This window comes from Trichechus manatus, unplaced genomic scaffold, assembly GCF_000243295.1.
Source record: "Trichechus manatus latirostris isolate Lorelei unplaced genomic scaffold, TriManLat1.0 scaffold00003, whole genome shotgun sequence".
Classification (NCBI taxonomy): domain Eukaryota; kingdom Metazoa; phylum Chordata; class Mammalia; order Sirenia; family Trichechidae; genus Trichechus; species Trichechus manatus.
In genome coordinates, this window is record NW_004443939.1 from 9,932,299 (window position 1) to 9,956,579 (window position 24,281).

At 34.8% G+C, this 24,281-nt stretch overlaps 1 protein-coding gene across 1 annotated transcript in view; it reads left to right on the forward strand.

Moving 5' to 3' along the window:
* EFCAB7 (EF-hand calcium binding domain 7) overlaps nt 1–19,348 on the forward strand; it is a 43,017-nt gene extending 23,669 nt beyond the window's left edge. Inside the window, exons 9-14 of the mRNA XM_004369012.1 lie at nt 2,607–2,764; nt 3,402–3,535; nt 6,544–6,692; nt 14,789–14,998; nt 17,795–17,902; nt 19,085–19,348. Of these exons, the coding sequence (XP_004369069.1) occupies nt 2,607–2,764; nt 3,402–3,535; nt 6,544–6,692; nt 14,789–14,998; nt 17,795–17,902; nt 19,085–19,159 (834 nt within the window). The 3' untranslated portion in view covers nt 19,160–19,348. The remainder of the gene's footprint in view (nt 1–2,606; nt 2,765–3,401; nt 3,536–6,543; nt 6,693–14,788; nt 14,999–17,794; nt 17,903–19,084) is intronic.
* Nucleotides 19,349–24,281: the final 4,933 nt, after the last annotated feature.

The following is a 24,281-nucleotide window of genomic DNA, read 5'->3' on the forward strand; positions in this document are numbered from 1 at the left end:
GTGAGGATGTTGTTGATGTGTTGTGGGATTGTTGACCGTTGTCGTGGGGCAGCATTTGTGGTAGCTGTTGGATGGGAGGCTGTTTTGTTCTGTGGGCCTTCGTCTTGGGTGGGAGTGGCAGCGCAGTTCGAGGAGCGTGGTCGGTGTCACTGAGCTGTGCATGTGGAGGTTTTTGAGGTGGTGTGTCTTTGGCTGTGTGTATTTTCACCAAGAAGGAAGGGGGATTGAAGGGTTGGAGGGTTGATATGTTGTGGGGTTGTTAACCAGTGTCGTGGAATAGCGTGTGTGCTTCTGTTTCGTGGGGGACTGTTTGTTCTGTGGGCCTTTGCCTGAAGTGCAGTGAAGAAGAAACAAAAAAAGAATATTCTGGGATAAACAAAAAAAAAGAAAAATCACCGTAAGATTTTTCTCTTTTTTTTCCTGGTAAAGATATTTGCATTACAAAGATTTTTGAAAATTTTGGGGAAAGATTTAGAATATATATAGTTTCTTACCCATTATTATTTTAGGTATTTGTTTTTAAAATATATAAAGAACTACATCTAATAGTCCTGTTCTGGGGTTGTTATTAACAAGAAGAATTTGAGACCTGTAAAAGATCAATAAAACTATAACATTGTTGGTAGTTGCCATCAAGTCAGCTCCAACTCATGGTGACCTAATGTATAACAATGAAATATTGCCTAGTCTTGGGCTACCTTCATGATCATTGGTACATTTGGGTCCATTGACACTACTGTGTCAATATCCGTCTCATTAAGGATTTCTCTCATTTTCTTTGGGCCTCTACTTTATCAAACATGATGTCCTTTTCTAGCAATTGGTCTTTCCTGACAACATGTACAAAGTTAGCAAGTTGAAGTCTTACCATCCTTGCTTCAAATTTCTGCTATGAGTAATTTGTTCATTCTTTTGGCAGTCCTTGGTATATTTAATATTCTTCACAAACACCACAGTTCAAACACATCAGATCTTCTTCTGTCTTGTTTTTCCTTATCCAACTTTCCCACGTACATAAGGCAATTGAAAAGACCACCTTAGTCATTACAGTGGCATCTTTGCTTTTGAAAACTTTAAAGAGGTCTTCTGCAGCAGATTTGGCCAATGCAATATGTCATTCGGTTTCTTGACTGCTGCTTCCATGGACATTGTTGATTCAAGTAGAATGAAATTCTTAACAACTTCAATTTTATCTCCATTTATCATGATGTTGTTTATCAGTCTAGTTGTGAGGATTTGTGTTTTCTTCACATTCAGTCATAATCCATACTGAAGGCCGTAGTTTTTTTTTTTAATTTGTTGTTGTTGTCACTGAGAATATACACAGCAGAACATACACCAGTTCAACAGTTTCTACACGTACACTTCAGTGATATTGATTACATTCTTCAGGTTGTACAACCATTCTCACCCTCCTTTAGTAAATTGTTCCTTCCCCTTAACATAAACTCATTGCCCCTAAGTTTCCTATCTAATCTTTTGAGTTGCTATTGTCAATTCACTCCCATATACAACATAGATAGTCTTTAAAAGAGCCTAGTGCTCAAGGCAGAAATTCTTTACAAGTTAAGCTAAACTATTGTTTGGTTTAAAGATGACCTCAGAGGGATAGTTTTGGTTTAAGGTTAAAGGATTATCTCAGGTCAGTAGTTTCAGGGGGTCATCCAGCTTCAGTGGCTCCAGGAAGTCTGGACTTTATGAGCTTTTGAAATTCTCTTCCACATTTTGCCTCCTTTTGATCAAGATTCTTCTATAGACTCTTTGATCAAAACATTCAGTAATAGTAGCCAGGCACCATTTAGTTCATCTGGTTTCATGGTAAAGGAGGCAGTTGTTCATGGAAGTAATTAGCAGCATTGAAAGCTATAGTCTTTGACCATCAGTAAGTGCTTCAAGTCGTCTTCGTTTTCGGCAAGCAAGGTTGCATCATTTGCTTATTGCAGGTTGTTAATGAATCTTCCTCCAATCCTGATGTCACAATCATCTTCATATAGTCCAGCTTCTCAGATTATTTGTTCAGCCTACAGATTAAATAAATAATGTGAATGGATACAACCCTGCCACACACCTTTTCCAGTTTTGAACCATGCAGTATCCCCTTATTCTGTTCGAACAACTGCCTCTTGATCCATGTATAGGTCCCCCATGAATACAGTGAAGTGTTCTGGAATTCCCATTCTTTGTAATGTTATTCATAACTTGTTATGATGCACACAGTCAGATGCCTTTGGATAGTTGATAAAACACAAGTAAACGTCTTTCTAGTATTCTCTTTCAGCCAATATCCATCTACAGCAGCAATGATATCCTTTGTTCCAGGACTTCTTCTGAATCCAGCTTGAACTTCTGGCCTCTCCCTGTTGCTGTATGGCTGCAGTTGTTTTTGAATTATCTTCAGGAGATTTTTGCTAGCATGTGATATTAATTATATTGTTCAATAATGTCTATATTTCATTTGAACTATAATAGAATTGGTCAATTTTGATTAAAAAATTTGTTTCTAATGTGTCCCTTTCAAAAGAAACATTAAGAGTCACTAACACTCATGGTTTTTTTTTTGTTTTTATTTGTTTGATTTGTTTTGTTTTGAATTCTTTTGAGAAAAGGTGTTTGGGTGGACTGGTGAACTAGAACCTGGAATGTACTGGTTAATTCCTTCCACTACTGGCTGTAAGCTGAAGAAAGAAATAAAGCCAGTAATAGAAGAAGCCCAACTTGTATATAGAGATGAAATGGGGGAATTATTTCTTACAAAGGAATTTAGGTAAGTTTTTAGAACCATAACATCTAGACTGGATATATATCAGGAGCCTGTCTCCCCTCTCTTTCCTTTGGCCAACCTCCACACCTACCCCCTGATTCTAACTCAACAACTCAACTCATTCATTAGGCATCTAAAAGTGGCGTTCCATTCACAGGCCTGGGGTTGTCCTTCATTTCTAGGTTCCACACATCTGGCAAGTCAACTTTAGTTACATATCTACCAACTTCTCCCTCACTAGACACTACCCTAGAAATAGACCCTGTTAGTTGCACTGTTGACTTAGATAACTGTCAAATATGAAATCCAAAAACTTAGGTAGTTCTTCCAGATATAGACAATAAGATTTGTCTACAGGTAGAGAGGAAGAAGAAAGTAGATTAGAGAAAGTAAAAAAGAAGGGAACCTAGTATTCACTAGTTTCCTACTATGTGTTGATATAACTATGGATGTTTTCGAAGAGGCTTTATCTCATAGAATAGTAGACTGAGTGAACATGCATTTGGATTCATTAATTTTATAGTTCACAAAGTTGTCTAATGTCTTTGATATAACTTCCTTTTCGATATTATCCTCATAGAGACTTTATTCAGTCTAGTTGCCTTAGAGATAAGAAATAATTTTCATTTTAAAATTTTAGGTCAACTCTATCAGATATATTTGAAGTTATTGATTTAGATGGAAATGGTCTTCTTAGCATTGAAGAATATAATTTTTTTGAATTGAGAACAAGTGGTGAGAAATGTGATGAAGATGCTTGGACTGTCTGCAGAGGTAAGCACTTTTCTTCGTCTTAATGGATATGTAATAAAGTCAGTATATAGCACTTTTTTCTCCCTAAGAAATAAGATGTCAGACTTTTCCTCCATGGAATATTGTATCATTTAGGACAGATTAAAACATAGTATCATTGTTTGGAAACCCTGGTGGCCTACCAGTTAAGTGCTACAGCTGCTAACCAAAAGGTCGGCAGTTTGAATCCACCAGGCACTCCTTGGAAACTCTATGGGGCAGTTCTACTTTGTCCTATAGGGTCACTATGAGTCGGAATTGACTTGACAGCAACAGGTATCATTGTTTGTAGACCATGAAGACTTAACTTTTAATTATCCTTTAGCTGACAATCGATGTACGTAGCACTCAAGTTAAAAGAAAAATGAATTACTTAAATGTAATTTCAACTTTTGGCCTATGTTTTTTGGGGCTTAGAAGGTAAAAAAAAAATCACCCTAGCTCTTGATACCACTGGGACAGTAGTGGTCAAGAGCCACAAACTGGCCAGGGGAGGGTAGCAAAGAGCTAAGTAGCTAAAGTTGTAGTCAAGAGTAGATTTCCAAGAAGTTGTTTATGCATGTTTAGAATTCTTTAATGCTTGTTGTATTTGAGTTGAATTAAGAAAGTTTGCCCACTGAGGTGTGGAAGCCAAAAATACCAAGACGGGCAGAGTAACACTGAGAATGAGACAAACACAATTGTCACTGAGGCGGAGTCTGGGAAGAGGGTGAAGCTTGTATTTATTTAATCCAAAGACTGGAAAGTCAAAGGGAGAATCCAGAAAGCCATAGGCAATCATAGGTCACAGAATAAGAAGTATGAGGAGGCCAGATTACAGGCAGGAGAGAGATGAACTCATCTTCAGTATGCCATCACCTGGATAGTAGTGTATCCTACTCCTCTGGTTCTTAAAACAGTTTAAACATGACAACATCATTAAGCCAGGTGGGGCTCTGGTGAATCTGTTTATCTAAACAGTAAGTAGGGGAGAAAAATAATATTATAATGTAAAGTTTTTTTTCTAAATATACCTATTTTTAACTGAAAGTTTAAATAGTATAATCAATGACAGGAAATGTTGATTAATAATATTAAAATTTGATTAATAAGATTGGTAATACACATAAAAGTATTATTTATAGGAAGATGTAATAATCTTATAACTTTGATGATATAATCTTTTAATTCTCTATTTGTTGGCACTAGAGCACAGTCCATAAGAGTGAATCATAATTAGGATTTTGTTACAGTAAAGTTGTTGATAAGTAAAATTATAGTTTAATAAAGTAATTAGATTATCAGAATCAATAGTTAACATTTTTTGAGAGCTTACCATATATCAGATGCTATGAGGTAAGTACTGTTATTCTTGTAGAATCAAAAAGTTAAGTAACTTGACCAATGTTACACAACAAGAAAGTTACACAACTGGATTTCACACCAGAACTTTAACCTCTGTGCTGTCAAAAAATTCCAAGAATGATTGACTTAAAAAATGATTTAGGGGAAATGTCTCTGTCACCAATGTTAATAATACTGCTAAAAAAACAGGGGCTTTTTAGGTTCTGAAATGTTTATCTTTGTTGTCATATGTAATACTAATTTTACTCTTCCTTTCCCAGTATTATTTATCTGTAAGATAATTTTAATAAACTTTTAAAAAATTAATGAAGATTACTAATTTAAAAGTAGATTAGTTATTGTGAGTCCCTATACTACAGTATCTAAATAGGTTTTTCTTTAAAATAGTATTTTGTTTGTATTTTATCAAATATTTTTAAATCTTCTTTTACTACATACCCACTACAATGGAGTCGATTCTGACTCATAGCAACCCTGTAAAACCAAAAAACCAAACCTGTTGCTGTTCTAGTCGATTCCAACTCATAGCGACCCTATAGGACAGAGTAAAACTGCCCTATAGGGTTTCTAAGGCTGTAGTTTTTATGGAAGTAGGCTGCCACATCTTTCTGCTGGTGGAGCAGCTGGTGAGTTTAAACCACCAACCTTTTTGTTAGCAGTCAAGAGCTTAAACCACTGTGGTACCAGGGCTCCTTGTTTTACTGCATAGTAGCTCCAATTTCCATTTTAGTAGCTACCGCTTCTCTCTATGATTGAATTTAATCTACAAATAATTTTTTTCCCTGTAAAAGTTATGAGTCACTTTCCAAACATTTTAAACTATTAATCACTCAGCCAGTTTTAAACAGTTATATGTCTTCACTGCTTTTCTCACAATAAAGCTTACAAAAGAGATGTTATTTCAAGTAAGAGTATCCATTTCCCTTGGATATGTTACAGATGGGAGCTGGAAAATAAAATTTTTCTTGTTGTAGGACAGTTAAAAGAATACAGTCCATAATAAATAGCTGTTTATTATCTATGGATAGACAAATTTAGGAATTAGACATAGCTAGATATTTCTAGGCAGATTTAGTTTTCTTCACAAATATTGTTAACATGGGCATACTTAGACTTGCCTAGGAAAATGTAAGTTAATTCATGGACTCCAGAGTGTTCGCAATTATCTAACAGTCTTTCAGGGACCAGGGGACAATTTGATTACAATTGGTAGAATAAGGCACCATCCTCATCTCCCTTTCTAAAACACCAGTAGCTTGAGGCTTACATCAAATTCAATCAGGTTCTGCTGGGTTTAAGTGGCATATATATATGAAACATTTTAATGTTTTGAAATATATATTAGTATCTACTCTAAATGAGCAGGTAGGCTGGAATTTGCCCAGAAAAACTGCAATTTCCTCTAATTTTGGAATATATTTGCACTATTTATAACTTCAGAATTTGTTGAAAAACTAAATCATGTACTGTGACAGTGCCTGTGCTGAGTTTAGGGAAATTAGAAGAATATCCCTTAAGCATGGTTTAAGCTGTTCTTATTCTGCTTTTAGACAATTCAGATTAATATTTATAAATAATAATATATAATAAGAATTTTATTAAGTGTTTTAATTGTTTAAGAAAGAAAATTTTGGTTGTTTTAACAGAGAATTTTGATACAAAGAAGAATGAACTAACAAGACAGGGATTTATGGATCTAAATCTAATGGAAGCCAATGATCGAGAAGGAGATCCTAGTGATCTGTGGGTAACTCTACACTCGATGGGCTACAATAAAGCTCTAGAGTTGACAGAGGTAAAACAATCTTAAAATTTTGCCATTGAGTTTAATTTACATAATATTTTACCCCATAAATATTTTCCTGATGCATAGTTTTGAATTGGGCAATCAAATCCTTGAACTTCAGTAAATGAATGAATCCTCAATACAGCAGCATATTTCTACTACTTTATGTAAGTTCCTTTTCTTACTAGAAATTTAGTTACTGCCAACATTTAAATAATTCACGGACAAAGGAGTTTGAGCATATGACATATAGGGAAAAAAAGGTAATTTAAAATATTATACTGTTTAATTGGAGATGGCTATTTGAGTTGCTAAAATTTCATTTCTATAGGGAAACTCTTTGTCCTAACAGAATAGGGCTCTCTTAGAATAAGGGCAGTAAGTCTATGTGAGAACTTGGAATTCTAATTTTTTTTAAAGGATACTTCTTGGGTTAATATTTATAAAACACTTGGAACTGGCTGATAGAAAGCATTACGTATGTGTTAGCTATCATTAATATTATTAATGAGATAGGCATAGAAGTTGAACAAGACTTGCAATAAACTAGAAGGGTAACAAAAATTAGGCCTTGTCTGTTAAATTCTATTATTCTGTGTCAGGGTTAAAATATAGAATTTAAGAGTTTCAGTTTCAGGCCACACTTAGATAACAATAAGTATATTTATAGTCTTAAAAATAGTATCTGGCCTTTTCCGTAAACTAATCAGTTTATGAGGGTAGCATTAGCATTGACAAATTTTGGATGTCCTGAGACTTTGGTTTAACTCCTCGTTTTGGTGTCATTCAAAATCCCTCATAAACCTATTTTCTGGGAAGTTTTCTGTAATTTTTTGTCATTTTTAGTAAAAGGTGAATAGTTACAGTAACTTTTTACATCTGACTTTAACCTAACATTCAGTGAATTCCTACATTTTAACCATTGTGATCTGATCTATGAACGATATTTATTCTGTTACGCATGCTTTCAGTTAATAGAGAAATTAGTTAAGAGCAATTAAGACTTTTTATAGCATTTATTGATGTCATTGACCTTTGAAGACATAGGCTGGAAGGGTTTCTGAGATCAAACTCTTTTATTTAATTTAAATTTTATTCGTTTGCTTATCGAATAGGTAATATATTCACATCAGTTAAAATTCAAAGGTAAAAATATGTATACAGTGAAAAGTATCAGGATGATGAGACTACCACTAATAAATAAAATGACAAAGGTTAATATGTTGCTTACTATAGTAAGGGGGAGTTATGCTGGTCAGGCACAGTCTCTTCATGGAGAGCATAATGCTTATCTTATATGGGGTTTGGGGGAACCGTGGAGTTTAGGGATTAGCTGATTTTTAGAGGCGTAAATGGGTTGACAGCACATGGGGAAGCGTAGTTACTTGGGTAAAACTGTTGATTGTTTGGTACTCAGAGGTATATTTATTGAATTGAGCCCGTCCCTGATTGCATGATTTTCAGAGGTGAGGCACTGACACTGCATGGCTTTCGAAAGTGTGTTTATTGAGGTGAGTTGTTGCTGATTGATTGAACAGGTTTAGAACCAGTTCTGGCAGCTACTTATTACCGTGACAACAGAATAATCAGTCTTTTCCTAAATTTGTGAGAACTTTTTTATCCTTAATCTCCCCTTTTGGTTTTCACTCAGCTAAAGCTATAGGAGAAACTATCAAAGATTTACTCTACCATTGTTGTTGATCTCTTTGAAGAAGTGGTTTCTTCCGAGATCTGATTTTCAATTTTGGCATTGATCAGCATGATTTTATCCTGTTTTTGTCTTTGAATTATGTTGAATCATCTATTGGGACAGTGACCATTCAGAAGCATTTTAAGACTCTGAACAACAGATGTCAAAAAGCTCTAAGACAGAGAAGTATAACTAGAAGTATCATAAAAAAGGAGCTGGAGGGCACTGTAGAATCATGACCCAAGCTTTTACAGGCGTGACCAAGAAAACCAGCTTTTTGTAGTTAGGTCTTTTAGATAGCTGTAGATTGTTTTACTTGTAGTGTTAATCCAAGTACAAATTAACAAGTATTAGCATTGGTGCAGAGTCCCTTCTCGTTGGCCAAAAGAAAATCAAAGGCTTTTTTGTTATCCATAACTGCTTGCATTAAAGAATTTAAACTGGTTTGTTGTGCCACCAGGGCTTAGGCTATATTATTTGCTATGTTAGCCAACATGAGGGAACATTTTTGTGATGACCACCTGGAGTAGAACACCGATGGATGGCTTCACTATCTTCAGGAGCGTTTTTCCAGAAAGGTTGTTAGTGTTTTGGATTGTATGTAAGGGCATATAACCCGTTAAGGGTGTTGAGGAGTCATACTCTTGGAATGGTCTAACTAATAGCTTTGCAGAATAATTAATCTTCTTTCTGAGTTGGCATTAAAGAGTCTTACTTTCACATAGGAGCTGCACAAGGGATGTAATCATGCTTAGAGGAACTGTAGGTGTATTGTCTCTGGGTGTTGTGACAAATAGCAAGTGTTGCATTTTGCATTCGTGTAGTGCAAGGACATTTTCCTTAAAGCCTAAACTTAGGCAAGTCATAATTACTAATAAGGGGAACATGATAGACCAAGTCAGTAAAGAAGAAAACTGTGAATAAAAAGATCATGCAAAGAAGAAGGTAACATATAGAAGAATTCTGTCCAGTGGTCTTGAGTAGAAGCTTTCTACTTCTTATGGTCATGCACTTGTTTCAGGGTTCTTGGATTAGCAGTCAGCCTCTGAGGACTGTCTGCTTCTGGAGGTTCTCTGGATTTCTAAAGGGTATAACTTTCCAACTCTGTCAAGGCCCTTTTCATTTTTCTAGAGGTTTGGGAGTGATAAGACAAAAATGTTTTTTAGTAAGGAACAAAGCCTTACATAATCCAAATTCATGAATAGTAATTGTTCCAGTTAAATGTGCCCCATCACTGTATCAGTAAGTTGTAATGTCGAGACCATCATGATGGTTGTGGCTTTTCAATAGGAAAATGTTTTAACCCATCCTGAAAATAAATGTATTATTTATAATTACTGCATTCATAAACTGTAAGAAAGGCAGCTATATAAGATAAATTTGGAAATGCTCATAGGATCTTTTAGAGCATGGTCTCAGTCCATGTTCCACCTTTACAATTTTTCAGGTTAATTTAGTGATAGATAAAGCTATATCCTGGCTATATCCTTTGTTATCCTAGAAAAGCTTTTCCTCAGTTTTTAATAATGTAGCCAATTTGTCCCTATTGGAATGAGTTGTTTCATGGAGGATATTTATCTAGTGTCCAGGTGGCTGTACCAGTTTTGCCTGATCTTATCCTCATGGTTCTTACAACTCAACCATTCCCAGTGTTTTGGGTTTCTTTTTTTTTTAATCAGAATTTGGCAGGCTACATTTTGTGCAGCTACGATAGAATCCTTGCAACCCTCCGTGGATTTTATTTCTTGTTATTTTATATAAGATCCTTATATAAGGAGTTTAGTCAGAGTGGAGCCTTGGTAGCACAGTGGTTAAGAGCTTGGCTGCTAACCAAAAGGTCAGCAGTTGGAATCTACCAGCCACTCCTTGGAAACACTATGGGGCAGTTCTACTCTGTCCCGTAGGATCACTATGAGTCGGAATCGACTCGATGGCAGTGGGTTTGGGTTTTTTTGGCTTTTAGTCAGAGTAGTCTGTTTAGCATAACGATTTGTTGAAGTATTCCTATAGTATTTCTAAAATGTTTCTATAATACTTCTATAGTATTTCTACAATATTTATAGGTTAGTACATTAGCTTCTTTTAGTATCCCTTTTACTTTGAGTCTCTACCTTTATAATAGCAGTTATTTTAGGAATCAAATAATTAATGCATCTGTTGTTCATTTCTAAAAGGTACCTTTTTAAAAAAAAAGAACTTTGTTTTCTATAGCTTTTAAAAAAGGTCAATTGTTCTAAAAGCACACTAGCTATTAGTTTATATATTTTACTTTTATTTTAGAAACGAGAGAGGGCTACAGTTGAGTCGTTTGATCTATTTGGCTTCTGATAAGGAATTAAATTTTACAAAAGAGATTGGGCTACTTATTGTATATCAAGCTTGATATTGTCGTTTTAATTTTTTTTAATGTAAGACTCATCAACAAACAATATTAAATCAAGATTTGGTATTGGAACATCCAAAAATTCTGTTTTGGGTGTGGACATTTCTTGATTTACAGAATCACCTGAGGAAATTCTCCTTATTCAGTAAGAGTTATAGAGTTTTGGGATTCAGAACGTTATCCCATCAGATGGTAATACAAACATGAAGGAGAAAGTAACAATTCATAATTAGTTAATCAACTAGTATAAAAATGTTGAGTGGTTTTCATTAGAGATAAGAAGTTATACACATAGTAACATTTGATTTAAAGGATTCATATAAGATCTGAAGATGTTTTGAACTGATTTACTTGATGCTTGTTATTGCTCTGAGGTAAGGAGTAACTTTTGGCTAATAAATTAAGGGATAGGATTTAATAGGCAATGGTTCTTTGATGTCAGCCATGTTGTTGAGTTAATACACCTAGAGCATGGCCAAACATTTTCATGTTTGTAAAAAAAAGAAAGGTTTGTGATAATCTAAGAAGGATCAATTTGGAAACTTATGAGCTCTGTTCTAATTGATTTGAATACGTCTGTAGAGTCTTTTGGAGCCCTGGTGGTGCAGTGGTTAAGTGATACGGCCGCTAACCAAAAGGTCAGCAGTTCAAATCCACCAGCCATTCCTTGGAAACCCTATGGGGCAGTTCTACTCCATCCTCTAGTGTCACTATGGGTCGAAATCGACTCGACGGTAACAGGTTTGGTTTGTTACCTATAGAGTCTTGCCCATAGAAATTCCGGAAGCATAGCTATTTCTTTGGTAATTTCGTGAATCATATATAAGGTAAGTAATCTACTGTGTAGAGTCCCTGGGTGGCACAAACAGTTAAGCACTCGACTACTAGACAAAAGTTTGGTGGTTTGAACCCACCCAGAGGCACCTAAGAAGACAGGCCTGGCGATCTGCTTCTGAAAGGTCACACAGCCTTGAAAACCCCATGGAGCAGTTCTGCTCTACACACATGGGGTCACCCGATGAGTTGGAATCAAGTCGATGGCAACTAACGACAAGAAGAATCTAATGTCTAGATGAGCTGTAATTTGATCACATGTAATAACTGTAGTAAATCTTGTGTAGAAGTAGATCCTACCTATTAAATTGGCGGGAATTGCATCACAAAGAATAACCAAAGTATTAGTTGCAGGTTAGGACTTAGGAAAGGATTTAGAATTGTTGGAGATCTCATTATTTGAGTGGTTTTAGTAAACCAAGGCCAAATAAAGTTCATTTTATTTTATTCTTCCTACAATTTACTTTACACTCTCAATTATACACTCTCTATTTGTCTTTTATTATTTTTTCCCTCCACAGTCTGGCACAACAATTTTTATTTTATTTTTTCTAATTAAATTCTCTGATTTAGATTTTAGAGCTGTACATTATACATTCTGTCTATCAATATATAAAGGCAGATCCTCTGTCAAAGAGCAACATAACTTGTTTATTGCTCTTGTTATCAAGGGCATTGTCCTTATACCACCTTGGAGTAATATTTTTGGTTTTTTATTGAATGATGATAAGTGAAACATGTTTAAATTTTCTTTTTTTTCTTTATGCTTTCTTTTTTAAAGAGAGTTTCATGGTATAAATTCCTTTAGAATTCAGAAGTGGGAAAAATTTATTTTTTAAGATTTTTTAGAGAGCTATATAACATGCTTTTGTCTTGACTAACAAATAACAGCCAAATTTTGTCTAAATTTAAGTAGTATCCCACAATCCAGGTTTTATTATGCTTTTCTCCCCCATTCTTACTTATTACTTATGTATTATTAATACTTTTATAATTAATAATTTACAGTTAATAGTTTTCTTGGTTTTTGTATGCTTCCTATATTAATTTAGTAGGCTAAAGAGAATAAGTAAATAAAACTCAAGCCCATGAACAGAAAAAATAATAAAACTTAAAGTGTAACTTTCTTAGAGTAGATAAGGTTTTATTTTTTAATTTTTAGAGAACATGTCTTTAACAAGGACCTATTAAGATGTTTTCCTTTCAGTGAATCCTTAAATATTGATACTCTTTGGTTGAATAAAACTGATAACCTGAAAACTGGCAAAATATTAACATATCTATTCAGTACTAAAAAGATAAACCTTTAAAATTGCCACAATCATTATAATTATTACAAATAATCATTTTTTTTAGAGTTCTACATTGTAAAATATTTTCACACACATCACTGTATTAGATATTTCCAACAGCCCTTGACAGGATATATACTATTTATATCCACCTTCTCAATGAAGAAACTAAGCTTCATAGAGGTTAAGTGGCTTCCCCTGGGTCACATAGCCAGTAAATGGCAAAATGCAATTAACAAACCCAGATCTTCTGCTTTCTAGTCCAATGATTTTTCATTTTACTCTCTCTCTGAAAAAGATGACTTTATTATTGTGGAAGGTTGGAGTCATTAAAATATTTTAACTTTAAAAAAAAAAAATCTGTTGATGTTCTGCTAAATTAACTGAAAATTTTTACCTTTTGTCCCTCAAATAAAAAGATGACCATCAGTGTGTGTGAATTCATTCATTTATTCAACAAATACTTGTTGAATGCCTATTATGTGATAGGCCTCTAAGAGGCACTGAGGATATGAAGATGAAGAAAATTTTTAAAATTCCTGCCTTCATGGAATTTACATTTCATGAAGGAGAATGAATAAAAAATAATAAAAAATAAAAGCAAATAAAATCATCTCAGAAGTGTTTGGAAGGAAACAAACCAGTGACTGCAGTAGAGAACAGTGGGTGGTGAGGGAGATTGGGAGGCTAGAGCAGATCTCTCTGCAGAGGTGACACTTAAGCTTTAACCTGAAGGAGGAGGAGGTAGCTATGTGAAAAGAGTCTTCCAAGAAGAGAGAACACTACATATGAAGGCCCTGACATAGGAAAGAACTTCATTTGTTCTAGGATCCAAAAGATCAGTTTAGCTGGAGCATGGTGAGATAGGACCTTGGGTTGGATAGAAAAGCAAAGGCTGCAGCATGCAGCGTCTTGTAGGCTGTAGTAAAGACTAAAAGGTAGGCATTAGAAAGATCTATTCCAGATGCTGAAAATCTTTTTAGATCATAGATTTTAAAGGTTATTTTTATGCTAACTTTGAATTGTGAATTTATCTTCCTACGTTTAGTTCTTTTTGGTGCTCTATATATACTCATTAAATTTCAGTTATAAACATAATTATGCTCTTCAGAGCACTTTGATGCTTTCTGTAGCATTAAAATTAGAAAAGGAAATTAAATAACTAACATGGCATTAGTTAGCTTTGACCGAAATGGAGGGATGGTACAGTATTATTGAAGGAGATACTAGTTTTCTTCCATTTTCTATGAATATAATCAGTTAATCTCTAACCAAAAGTCAGAATTTCATTGTTTTTTAAAATATTTTATTTTGTTGTTGTTGTTGAGAATATACATAGCAAATCATACACCAATTCAACTGTTTCTACAAGTACAATTCAGTGACATTGATTATATTCTTGGAGTTGTGTAACCATTCTCACCCTCCTTTTCTGAGTTGTTCTTCCTCCATTAACATAAACTCACTGTGCCCTAAGGTTCCTATCTAATTTTTCAAGTTGCTGTTGTCAATTTGATCCCATATACTTAGTTCTTAAAAGAACATGATACTGAAGGCAAACATTCATTACTAGTTAAGCTAAACTATTATTTGGTTTTAAGAAGACTTCAGAGGATATTTTTGGTGTAAGGTTTAAAGATTATCTTAGGGCAATAGTTTTGGGGAGTTCATCCAGGCTTCATGACTCCAGAAAATCTGGATTCCACGAGAATTTGAAATAGAATTTCTTGTTTCTTATTACTTAATTCATAGTAGTAAAATTTTCCTCTAAAAGTTAATCAGAAGGACAAGCTAGAAGGTGCAGTGCATCTTCTTAAATCATATGATAAACATATTAATAATAAATTAAATTATTTTAAATTCTACTAAAAGCTTTAAATAAGGTTTCCTTTTTCTTCCATATCAGGCATGCCCATTTGTCATCAGTACCTACGCAGAAAAATGCAAGCCAAGAATTAAAGCTGTCCATATGGAGGCATGCAGTGGGCAACTTGAAAAGGCCATTTGTAAATCTGTCCTTAATAAAGGTGATGCCAAAGTAATGGATGGCTCTGAAAATATAATTGTACATACTTACAAATGTGACACCTGGATAACATCAGTTATTGAAAACAAGGTATCAATTATGAAGTGGTTCTCCATATTTCTCTGATGTTTACCAACATGTTCCATCTTCTTTCTTACTCTGTTCTTGCCTAGTAATTAAATATCCCATTTCACTAATGATGTTTATAATAGGCAATTATTCTTTCTCCTCCTCAGGTTTCTAATTCAAACTACACATGATACTTTTTACATATGATTTTTAGAGACTTGCAATAATTGTTTTTCTTTTAAAATTTTTGCGGAAATTAAATATTTGGAGATCTGTGAAGTTAGAGTATAATCTGGATACAAAGTATTTTAGTTAGTTCACATTTGTATAACTATTTCAAGTAATAGACATTGTGTTTTAAAGAAATATTATAAACAAAATAAAAAAATATAGCACAACTTTTTACACCAACTTTGCAATATCAGAAATCCTATAGACTACCATCATTTTATGTGGTTAGATATGTTCCACTGTCCAGGACCTACTTTTATCAAGTCAATTATTTCTAGCTTTGGCCATCTTCTCTGCTACTATTAATATTACAAGTCAAGAGAACACATGCATAAACACTTAAAAAGTAGGAGATACCTAGTTCTCTAGAAATTACAAATTTTTATAAAACCTTACACAGGATGACTGTTGGCTTATTTCTTTTAGCTTCTGGGTGAGACTTTTATATTCATGTATGCCTGAAATTTAAGGTTTAGCTGACTGTTGTGTCAATTTGAGTTATATATTATGTAACTAACTCTCCTAGTCATAATCGGGTCCACCAGAAAGTGTAATACCTGATTTCTGATTTCAGGGAGTTTATGGGCTAGTTGGAAAGACAAATTTAATATTCTTGAAAGAGATCAGAGAATGATTAAATGTTAAATTACATGTTACTATTTGTGTGTATAACCAAAGTTTTATTGTGTTTCTACCTCTTATAGTTGACGTTAGTCTGGACTATAGAAGTTAGGGAAGGATTTGTAACGAGAAGGAAGAGGACTGTAGTGTGGAAGGATGACATGGATTTAAGTATGCAGAAAGACAGCCTATAGAAGTAGGGGAAACAGTATAAGAAAGGACATGGGAAAGAGTTGATATGAAATACAGAGGAAAGAGTGAGAGTATCTGCTTTGCAGAAGCAGAGAGCTTTATTTGTAGGAGTATTAGGAAGGTATAGTAACATAGATCCAGATTATATATGTTATCCTGAAAATGAGATAGAGGAGTTTGGACTTGATGAAATGGGCTCGGGTCCACAAGTAGTGGATTGTGATCTTCAAATGGATCATAAAGCCTAGGCTGCGCAAGTTCCTCAAGGTCCAGCATGTTCCCCTTTCTGCTCTCTGTATTTATTAGGATTTAAAGGGTGAAAGAGAGTCACTACCTTTACCCCAACCCTTCTGCTCTGTTATTACCTATCATTTCTCAACCCTCCACTTTTCTCCTCCCCGTCAAGGTTACAGGAAAATTAAAACTTCCCTTCACCAAAAGGTGGTAATAATACTAACAGTTTATAGCTTACCATGTGCCAGGCACTTTATATATATTAACCCATTTATTTCTCACAACAACCCTATGAGGTATGTTTGCTGTTGTTGTTGTGTGCCATCAAGTCAATTTTGACTCATAGTGATCCTATAGGACAGAGTAGAATTGCCCCATAGGGTTTCCAAGGAGCAACTGGTGGAATTGAACTGCCAACCTTTTGGTTAGCAGCCGTAGCTCCTAACCACTGTGCCACCAGGGCTCCTATCCTGTTTTACAGACAAGGAAACTGAAGCACAGGGAGATTAAATGGCTTACAAAAGGTCACACAGGTAAGTAGTAGCTGAGAAATGAATCCATGTAGTCTAACATTCCTGGTGGTGTAGTGGTTAAGAGCTACAGCTGCTCACCAAGAGGTCGGCAGCTCAAATCCACCAGGCACTCCTTGGAAACTCTATGGGGGGCATTTCTACTTTGTCCTATAGTGTAGCTATGATGGCAACAGGGTTTTTATTGTTAGTTTTCTTGTTTTTTTTTTTTTTTTGTAGTCATTAGAGTGTAATTACAGGTTCATTAGCAGGGGAGTATTTTGATTCCTGCATTTCACCCATTTATCAGCTTCATTCTGATTTCTCTTGCTTCCTATCCGTCCTGTCATCTTAAGTGTCACCTCTTCCATAAAGTCTTCTTTGATACCCCATTCTGAGTTAATGACCTTCTTCTGTGCTTCTGTAGAATCCTGAGAATACCTCTATCACAGGACTTCACAAAGTATTTTGTAATTGTCATTTTATTTGTCTGTCTCCCCTAGACTGTGAGCTAGCTCCTTGTGGTCAGGAATTGTATCTTTTATCTCAGTGTCCCTAGAGCTTAGATCAGTGCCTGACATACAGTTGGTACTAAATAAATTTATGTTTAAAGAATGAATGAATAAACAAATAACACAATTAAAGGGATTTTTGGCATGTTAGTTGAAGAGTAGTATGCAGGATGATTAGAGGTTGGAAAAGCTAGAGATAGATTAAAAGAAATAAAGACTGTTGCTGTAGTGAGCCAGGGATGAGATAGTACGGTCCTAGTAACAATAATGGCCTGGGAATAAATATTAAAAGGTGAATCCAAGTGACATATAAAAGGAAAAATTTATATAATTGGTAACAGATTGGAAGTAGAATTAATGAGAAAAACTACAAAGTTGAGAGAAGGAGCCAGTTTGTTTGTGTTACAAATTTGTAGAGAACCCCATGATATTAAAATAGAATTTCAGGACTTACTCTGAAGTTTATATCTGTCTGTATTAAAGTAAGGACTAGCAACTTATGGAAATTTTTTTTATAGTCAGAAAATAAAGTGATTATTCACATCAACAATGAGCTAAGTAAAAACTGCATAAACAACAGAGGACTCAACATATTTGCAGTAGAAGTGGCACCAAAATCTACAATGGTAATGCATTATTTTCTAATTAAAGCCTTCTGTTTTTATCTTTGAAAAAATATTTTTGCTATTTTGCTATGAATAAACATGTAGGTATGAAATGAAGTGGAAAACTATTTTAAGGGTAATTATCTGTACCTCTAATGATATTCATATTAGTATCATCCTATACTAGCAGACAGGAGACTTTGGTTCTAATCCAGTTTTGTCACGATTTGGTTGAGTGACTATGGGAAATTCACTTAACCTCTCTGGTCCAGTTTCTTTAAATGTAAAATTAAGATACTATCACTAGTTTTATGTACTTTACAAGGTTAATGTAAAGATAAAAATAAGATGATGTACATGAAAGCATTTTGAACATCATATAGAAATACAAAGTGTTAATAGTAGTAGGAATTTTGATAATTCAAATTATTTTTATCTGCATTAGTAAGAGGAGCCCTGGTGGCACAATGGTTAAGCACTCAGTTGCTTACCTAAAGGTTGGAGATTTGAACCCATCAACCACTCCACAGGAGAAAAGACTTGGCAATCTGCTCCCATAAAGATTACAGCCTAGGAAACCCTATGGGGCAGTTCTACTCTGTCATGTAAGGTTGTTATGAATCAGAATCAACTTGACAGCATGCAGTAACAACATTATTAAGATTTTCTAAGGTAACCCAAGAGAGAAAAATGCTTCTGAGTTTTAGATAACCAACTAAGTCAAGAGCCAGGAATTTAGCTAGGAATTCAAAGGCAGGGACCCTGAATCTGGTCTACAGAGGGGGAAAAGGAAAAAAGCTTTCTCTTCTTGCCCTTTTTTTTCCCATACTGCTCATGAAATTCAAAATATTCTAGAACAGGATAAAGAAAGATTATCTTTTATGTTTTCCCAATTAGGATGTTAGAAAATGCTCTAGCCTTAACAAGGAAGAAAGGTATTTACTCCCTTTTTCACCGCTCATCTTTACACACATTCACACACACCAATTATCAACCACTAAATCAGGGTAGAATCTGATTTAAAGTGGATTTTCCTCTTGGACACCAGGTTGTAGATTGCCAGTTCCTGCTAAGAACAAATATTACAGAATTTTATCTGCATAGGGTTATTTTTATACAGGGTCTAGAAATGTCCTATTGAAAAATTAGCCAAAATTAACAATACATGAAAGAAAAGTAAAAGCTTTCTATTTTTATATGCAGGTTTGTCAACATGTAATGCCTCTGAATGAACGACAAGAATGGATATATAATTGTGTGTATTCTCTTATATCCTAAATCCTATAATTAGGAAGTAATTCTACTTGGGATTATCAAACTAAGAAGTTATTTCAGGTTTATTCTGTTATTTATTTATCAATTAAATACTAATCAACTTAACTGATTTACTTAAATAATCTAATTTATATGCATTTGTGTATTATTTCCATATTATATACTTTATTGTTAAAATATAAATACTGTTTTTAATGTGTGGCCTTCTGATTAATTGAACTGGGAAAATTCAAATACATTTTGTTTATGAATAGTAAGTCCAAATAAAATTACAGATAAGCTTTCAAAAACTAGTACTCAATGAACTCTACAAAATCCTACACATTCTTGGCTTATCTTACTCATTTAAAAAAAAAAAAAACTAAAAGAAAATGTAAATTCAAAAATAGCCATTTGATCTAGTAAAAAGACCAGACTTAATGGTCAGACTGAGACTGGAGGGACCCTGGAAGACATGGCTCCTGGACTCTCTGTTAGCCCAAAACTAAAACCATTCCCACAGCCAACTCTTCAGACAAAGATTAGATGGGACTATAAGACATAAAATGATACCTGTGAAGAGTTTGCTTCTTAGCTCAAGTAGATGCATGAGTCTAAATGGGCAGCTCCTGTCTGGAGGTAAGATGAGAAGGCAGAAGGGGACAGGAGCTGGTTGAATGGATGCGGGAAATACAGGGTGGAAAAAAGTAGTGTGCTCTCACAGTATGGGGAGTGCAAATAGGGTCACATAGCAGTGTGTGTATAGTTTTGTATGAGAAACTAACTTGTACTGTAAACTTCCATTTAAAACACAATTTAAAACAAAAAAGCCATTTGACTGTATAATTACCAACCAGAAAAATAATTAAAACAAGATTCGGAGAAATTACACCCACTCCTCACTTATCAATGTGGTTAAGTTCCAAAGACCAGATTGTTATATGAAAATCAGCATTATGCGAAAATGGAGGATGACCACATCAGATCACAAAATGGAGAATACATCATTATATAACTGCCAAATTACATCATTACATAATTGCCAAACCACTGAGAACCATAGCTTAGCCAAGTTGACACATAACCATCACAGCCAGCATTACTCTTACCTTGCACCTTGGCATTCATTTCTGCAAGACATACATCATTAATGTGCAAAATAGTCTAATAGTAGATTTTTTACTATAGTCATAAATGCAAAATGTCAGATAATGAGATAGTCGATAAGTGAGGAGTAGGTGTAATTTTCTTATTAAAGTAGCCAAAATCTAATGACGACAGTAGGAGTATTTTGTTCTAACAGTAAATTTTTTATAAATTTATTTGTGGCTTGTTTTTAAGTAAATGTATTTTTAAAATAATAGGAATTAAATCAATATAATCTTTAATAGAGCAATACAAGGGGATGAAAAACTATGTAAGTAATTAGGAATTGTATGACAGTATCAGTAACAGAATACTTGGCCAGTAAATATCAGCTTTTGAAATGTGGATACCATTATAGCAGTATATTATTTTTATACCCAGTACATGCTAGCACATAGTTTAAATGTCATTTGAATTTTTGGCCCTTGATTTAGATCTGTAAAATGGATTGTCATTATCTAGCAATTTAAATTCTTCCAATGATATATCTTAAAAAGTAATGAAATGTTAAGACATTTTATTAATTGCCAAAAGCTTTATAAATCTACTAAATATGACCATGTATTCTATTGCACAAGATATTGATTTGCAGGAATAAATTATCTGACTATCATACAAAAAGCATATAATAAAGTTGTTACTTCTGCCTCAAGTTGCAAAGGGATTTTTATAATAGAATGGTAGGTGACATAAAATGGCATGAACAGGTCTAGATTCTGACACTTCCCACACATACGCCAAGAAATACAGCTAGAAATCTGTGCTTGACACTGGGACTTTGAATCTGTGGGCAGAGGACAGCACCAGGGACGTGCAGAAACACATGAGTCAGTGAGCCAATGATGACTCTAATATGGTAGGAATACCATTTCTTCCACTGTCCTTGCCCCTCCCACTCCCAGAGCCATGAACTATCAGCTGCTGCAGACTACAGAGGTGGTACCTGCAGCAGAGCCCACTCCACCAACCAATACACTGACTGCCTGTGCACAGGGAAAGACCCCTAGCTCCATCTCTGAAATTAACAAGACAGATCTCCCTAGGAGTTTGTTCAAGCTGTGCCTGCAGCCCCCTCACCATCATGATGGAAAGCCTACTGACCCATGGCTAGCCTGTGCTTGTCCCAATCTCTGGCTCGGAGATAAGTGGGCCCTCACAGAGTGGGGAATGGAGGCTCCAGCAAGAACGGAGGGCAGCATGCAGCACTCCCAGATGTTCATTTTGTGTGGGCTTTCTGACTTAAAATATGGTCACAGAAATGCAGCCCAGCAGGGGAGGGAACAATAACCAAAGAAAGAAGACTGCATCCCTGGTAAACAGATTGATTCGTCCGTGTTCTCTGTTCTGTTTAGCTATGCCCCCTAGTGGACAAATTGATTAGTGTGTTTGGGAGACACTGAAAGACAAAATACACAGTCTGTACTTTTTGAATCCTACTTAAAACAGAGAGGGAGAGGGAGCTATCATGAAGAGGGGTAGGGAGCAGTAAACAAGGTCTGAAGGCTCTACCCACCTAAGAATTTCTTCCAGAAAGTAGTGTTGTCAAAAGTACCGAACATAGGGAAAACTGAGAAAGGGAGAAAGGTAACACCCTATAAAATATGAATGTCCCGACTTCAGCAAGAATCACAAGACACAATAAAAATGGAAACAATAGTTCATTCAAATGAACAAGATAGAGAAGAATCATATTTGTGCAGCCCAAATAATGAAAAGAATAGAAGACTATAATACAACAATATTAAATGAGCTCAAAGAACTAAAGGAAATCAAGAAAACAATGCATGAACAAAATGAGAATTTAAAAAAGATATTATAAAAAGAGACCAAACAAATATTGGAACTGAAAGAATAATTGAAATGAGAAACACAATGGAAGTATTTAACAACAGTTTTGATCAGTCAGAAGAAAGAATCAGTGAACTAGAAGATAAGGTAGTGGAAATTATGGAGGCTGAAGGAGCCTCAGCACTGCTGAGCTCAGCTTAATGGAATTGTGGGACAACATCAAGCAAACTAACATACACATCATGGGAATCCTAAAAGGAGATGAAAGAGAAAGGGACAGAATAAAGAAATAATGGCAGAAAATTTCCAAATCTGATGAAGGACATGAACCTACAAATTCAAGAAACTCAATGAACTCCAAGTAGGATAAACCCCCAAAAGACCCACAACAAGACACACTGTAATCAGGTCAAAAACTAAAGATAAAGAGAGAATCCTGAAAGTAATGTGAGAGAAACGAACAGGCACTGTCTTAGGCTGCGTTCTTTAGAGGAGCAAGTGAAACCAGTGAAATGTATATATATAAATATAGAGAGATTTAATTCAAGGAAATGGCTCATGCAGTTGTGAAGGCTGGCAAGTTCCAAAACCATGGGTCTCAGGCATCAGGCTGGAAGCTTCTCCTGACTCACAAGGTTGCAGGGGCTGATGAACCCAAAATTGTCAGGTCAGACGGCAGGCTGCTGGCTTATGTCCCAAGAACCAAAGGTCAAATGATGACAAGTCAGATGCAGAATCCACAGCAAGAGTGAGCCTTGCTGGAACATCCATTTATATACTAGAGGTAGGTCACACCCCCAAGGAAACTCCCTTTTCAACATATTGGCGGCTCACAGCAAATCTCATCATGGAGGTGATTACATTATATCAGATCTCATCATGGAGGTGATTACATTACATTACAGAAGAGCAATCAGTCCAGTGTTTGCCAAACCACTGAGAATCATAGTCTAACCAAGTTGACATATAACATTAACCATCACTGGCACATATAAAGGATCCCCAATAAGATTAAGTGCCAATTTCTCCTCAGAAATCTTGGAGGTCAGAAGTCAATGGAATACGTAAAATGTTGGAAAAAAAAAAACTATCAGTCAGGAATACTAAACTCAGCAAAACTGTTCTTCAAGAATTAGGGCAAAATTAAGACATTCTTAGATGAACAAAAGCTGGAAAAGATTATATCCACCAGACAGGCACTACAAGAAATGCTAAAGGGAGTCCTTCAGATGGAAAAGAAAGGACACTAGAAAGCACTTAAAACTGCACATAGAAAGAAAGATCTCCATTAAAGGTAACTGCATGGCCAAGTATAAAGGCAAGCTTTAAGGTATTTTTACTTAATAATTCTAATTGTTATGTCCTTAATGATTTATGACAATAAATACATAAAAACTATAAATTTCTGTTACAGGGAATAGAATGTGTAAAGATGTAATTCGTGATAAGAGCAACATAAATGGGGGAGGGGAAGATCAATATAGGTATAGAGTTTTTGTGTATTACTGACATTAAGTCTTTATCAATTTAATCCAGGGAGTTATAAATGTTAAGATGTTAAATATATTGTTCATGTTAAACACAAATAAAATATCTAAAAAATACAAAGGCAATGGAGAAGAAAGTCAAAGTGGCTCACTCCAAAAAAATTTTAAAAAAGCAAGAAAACAAAAAAGTTGACAGTATTAGAGGAAATAAGGGACAAAGAAGGGAAATTTATAGCTGTAGATGCCTACTTTAAAAAAGAACAATCACAAATCAATAGCCTAACTTTACAACTTGAGAGTTATAAAAAGAAGAGCAAACCAAAAAAAAAAAGGCAGCAGAAGGAAGGCGATAACAAAGATCAGAGCAGAGATAAATGAAATAGAGAATAGAAAACAATAGAGAGAATCAGTGAAACCAGATGTTGGTTTTTTTAAAGATCAACAAAATCAACAAGCCTTTAGCTAGAATGACAAAAGAAGAAGATGCAACTATCTAAAATCAGAAATGAAAGTGGAGACATTAAAACTGACTCTACAGAAATAAAAAGGATCATAAGAGAATACTATGAACAATTGTATGCAAACAAATTAAAAAATCTAGATGAACTGTACAAATTCCTAGAAACACATAAACTTCCTACATTGACTTAAGAGGAAATACCAGATCTTAATAGACCCATAACAAGTGAAGAAATTGAATCAGTCATCAAAAACCTCCCAACAAA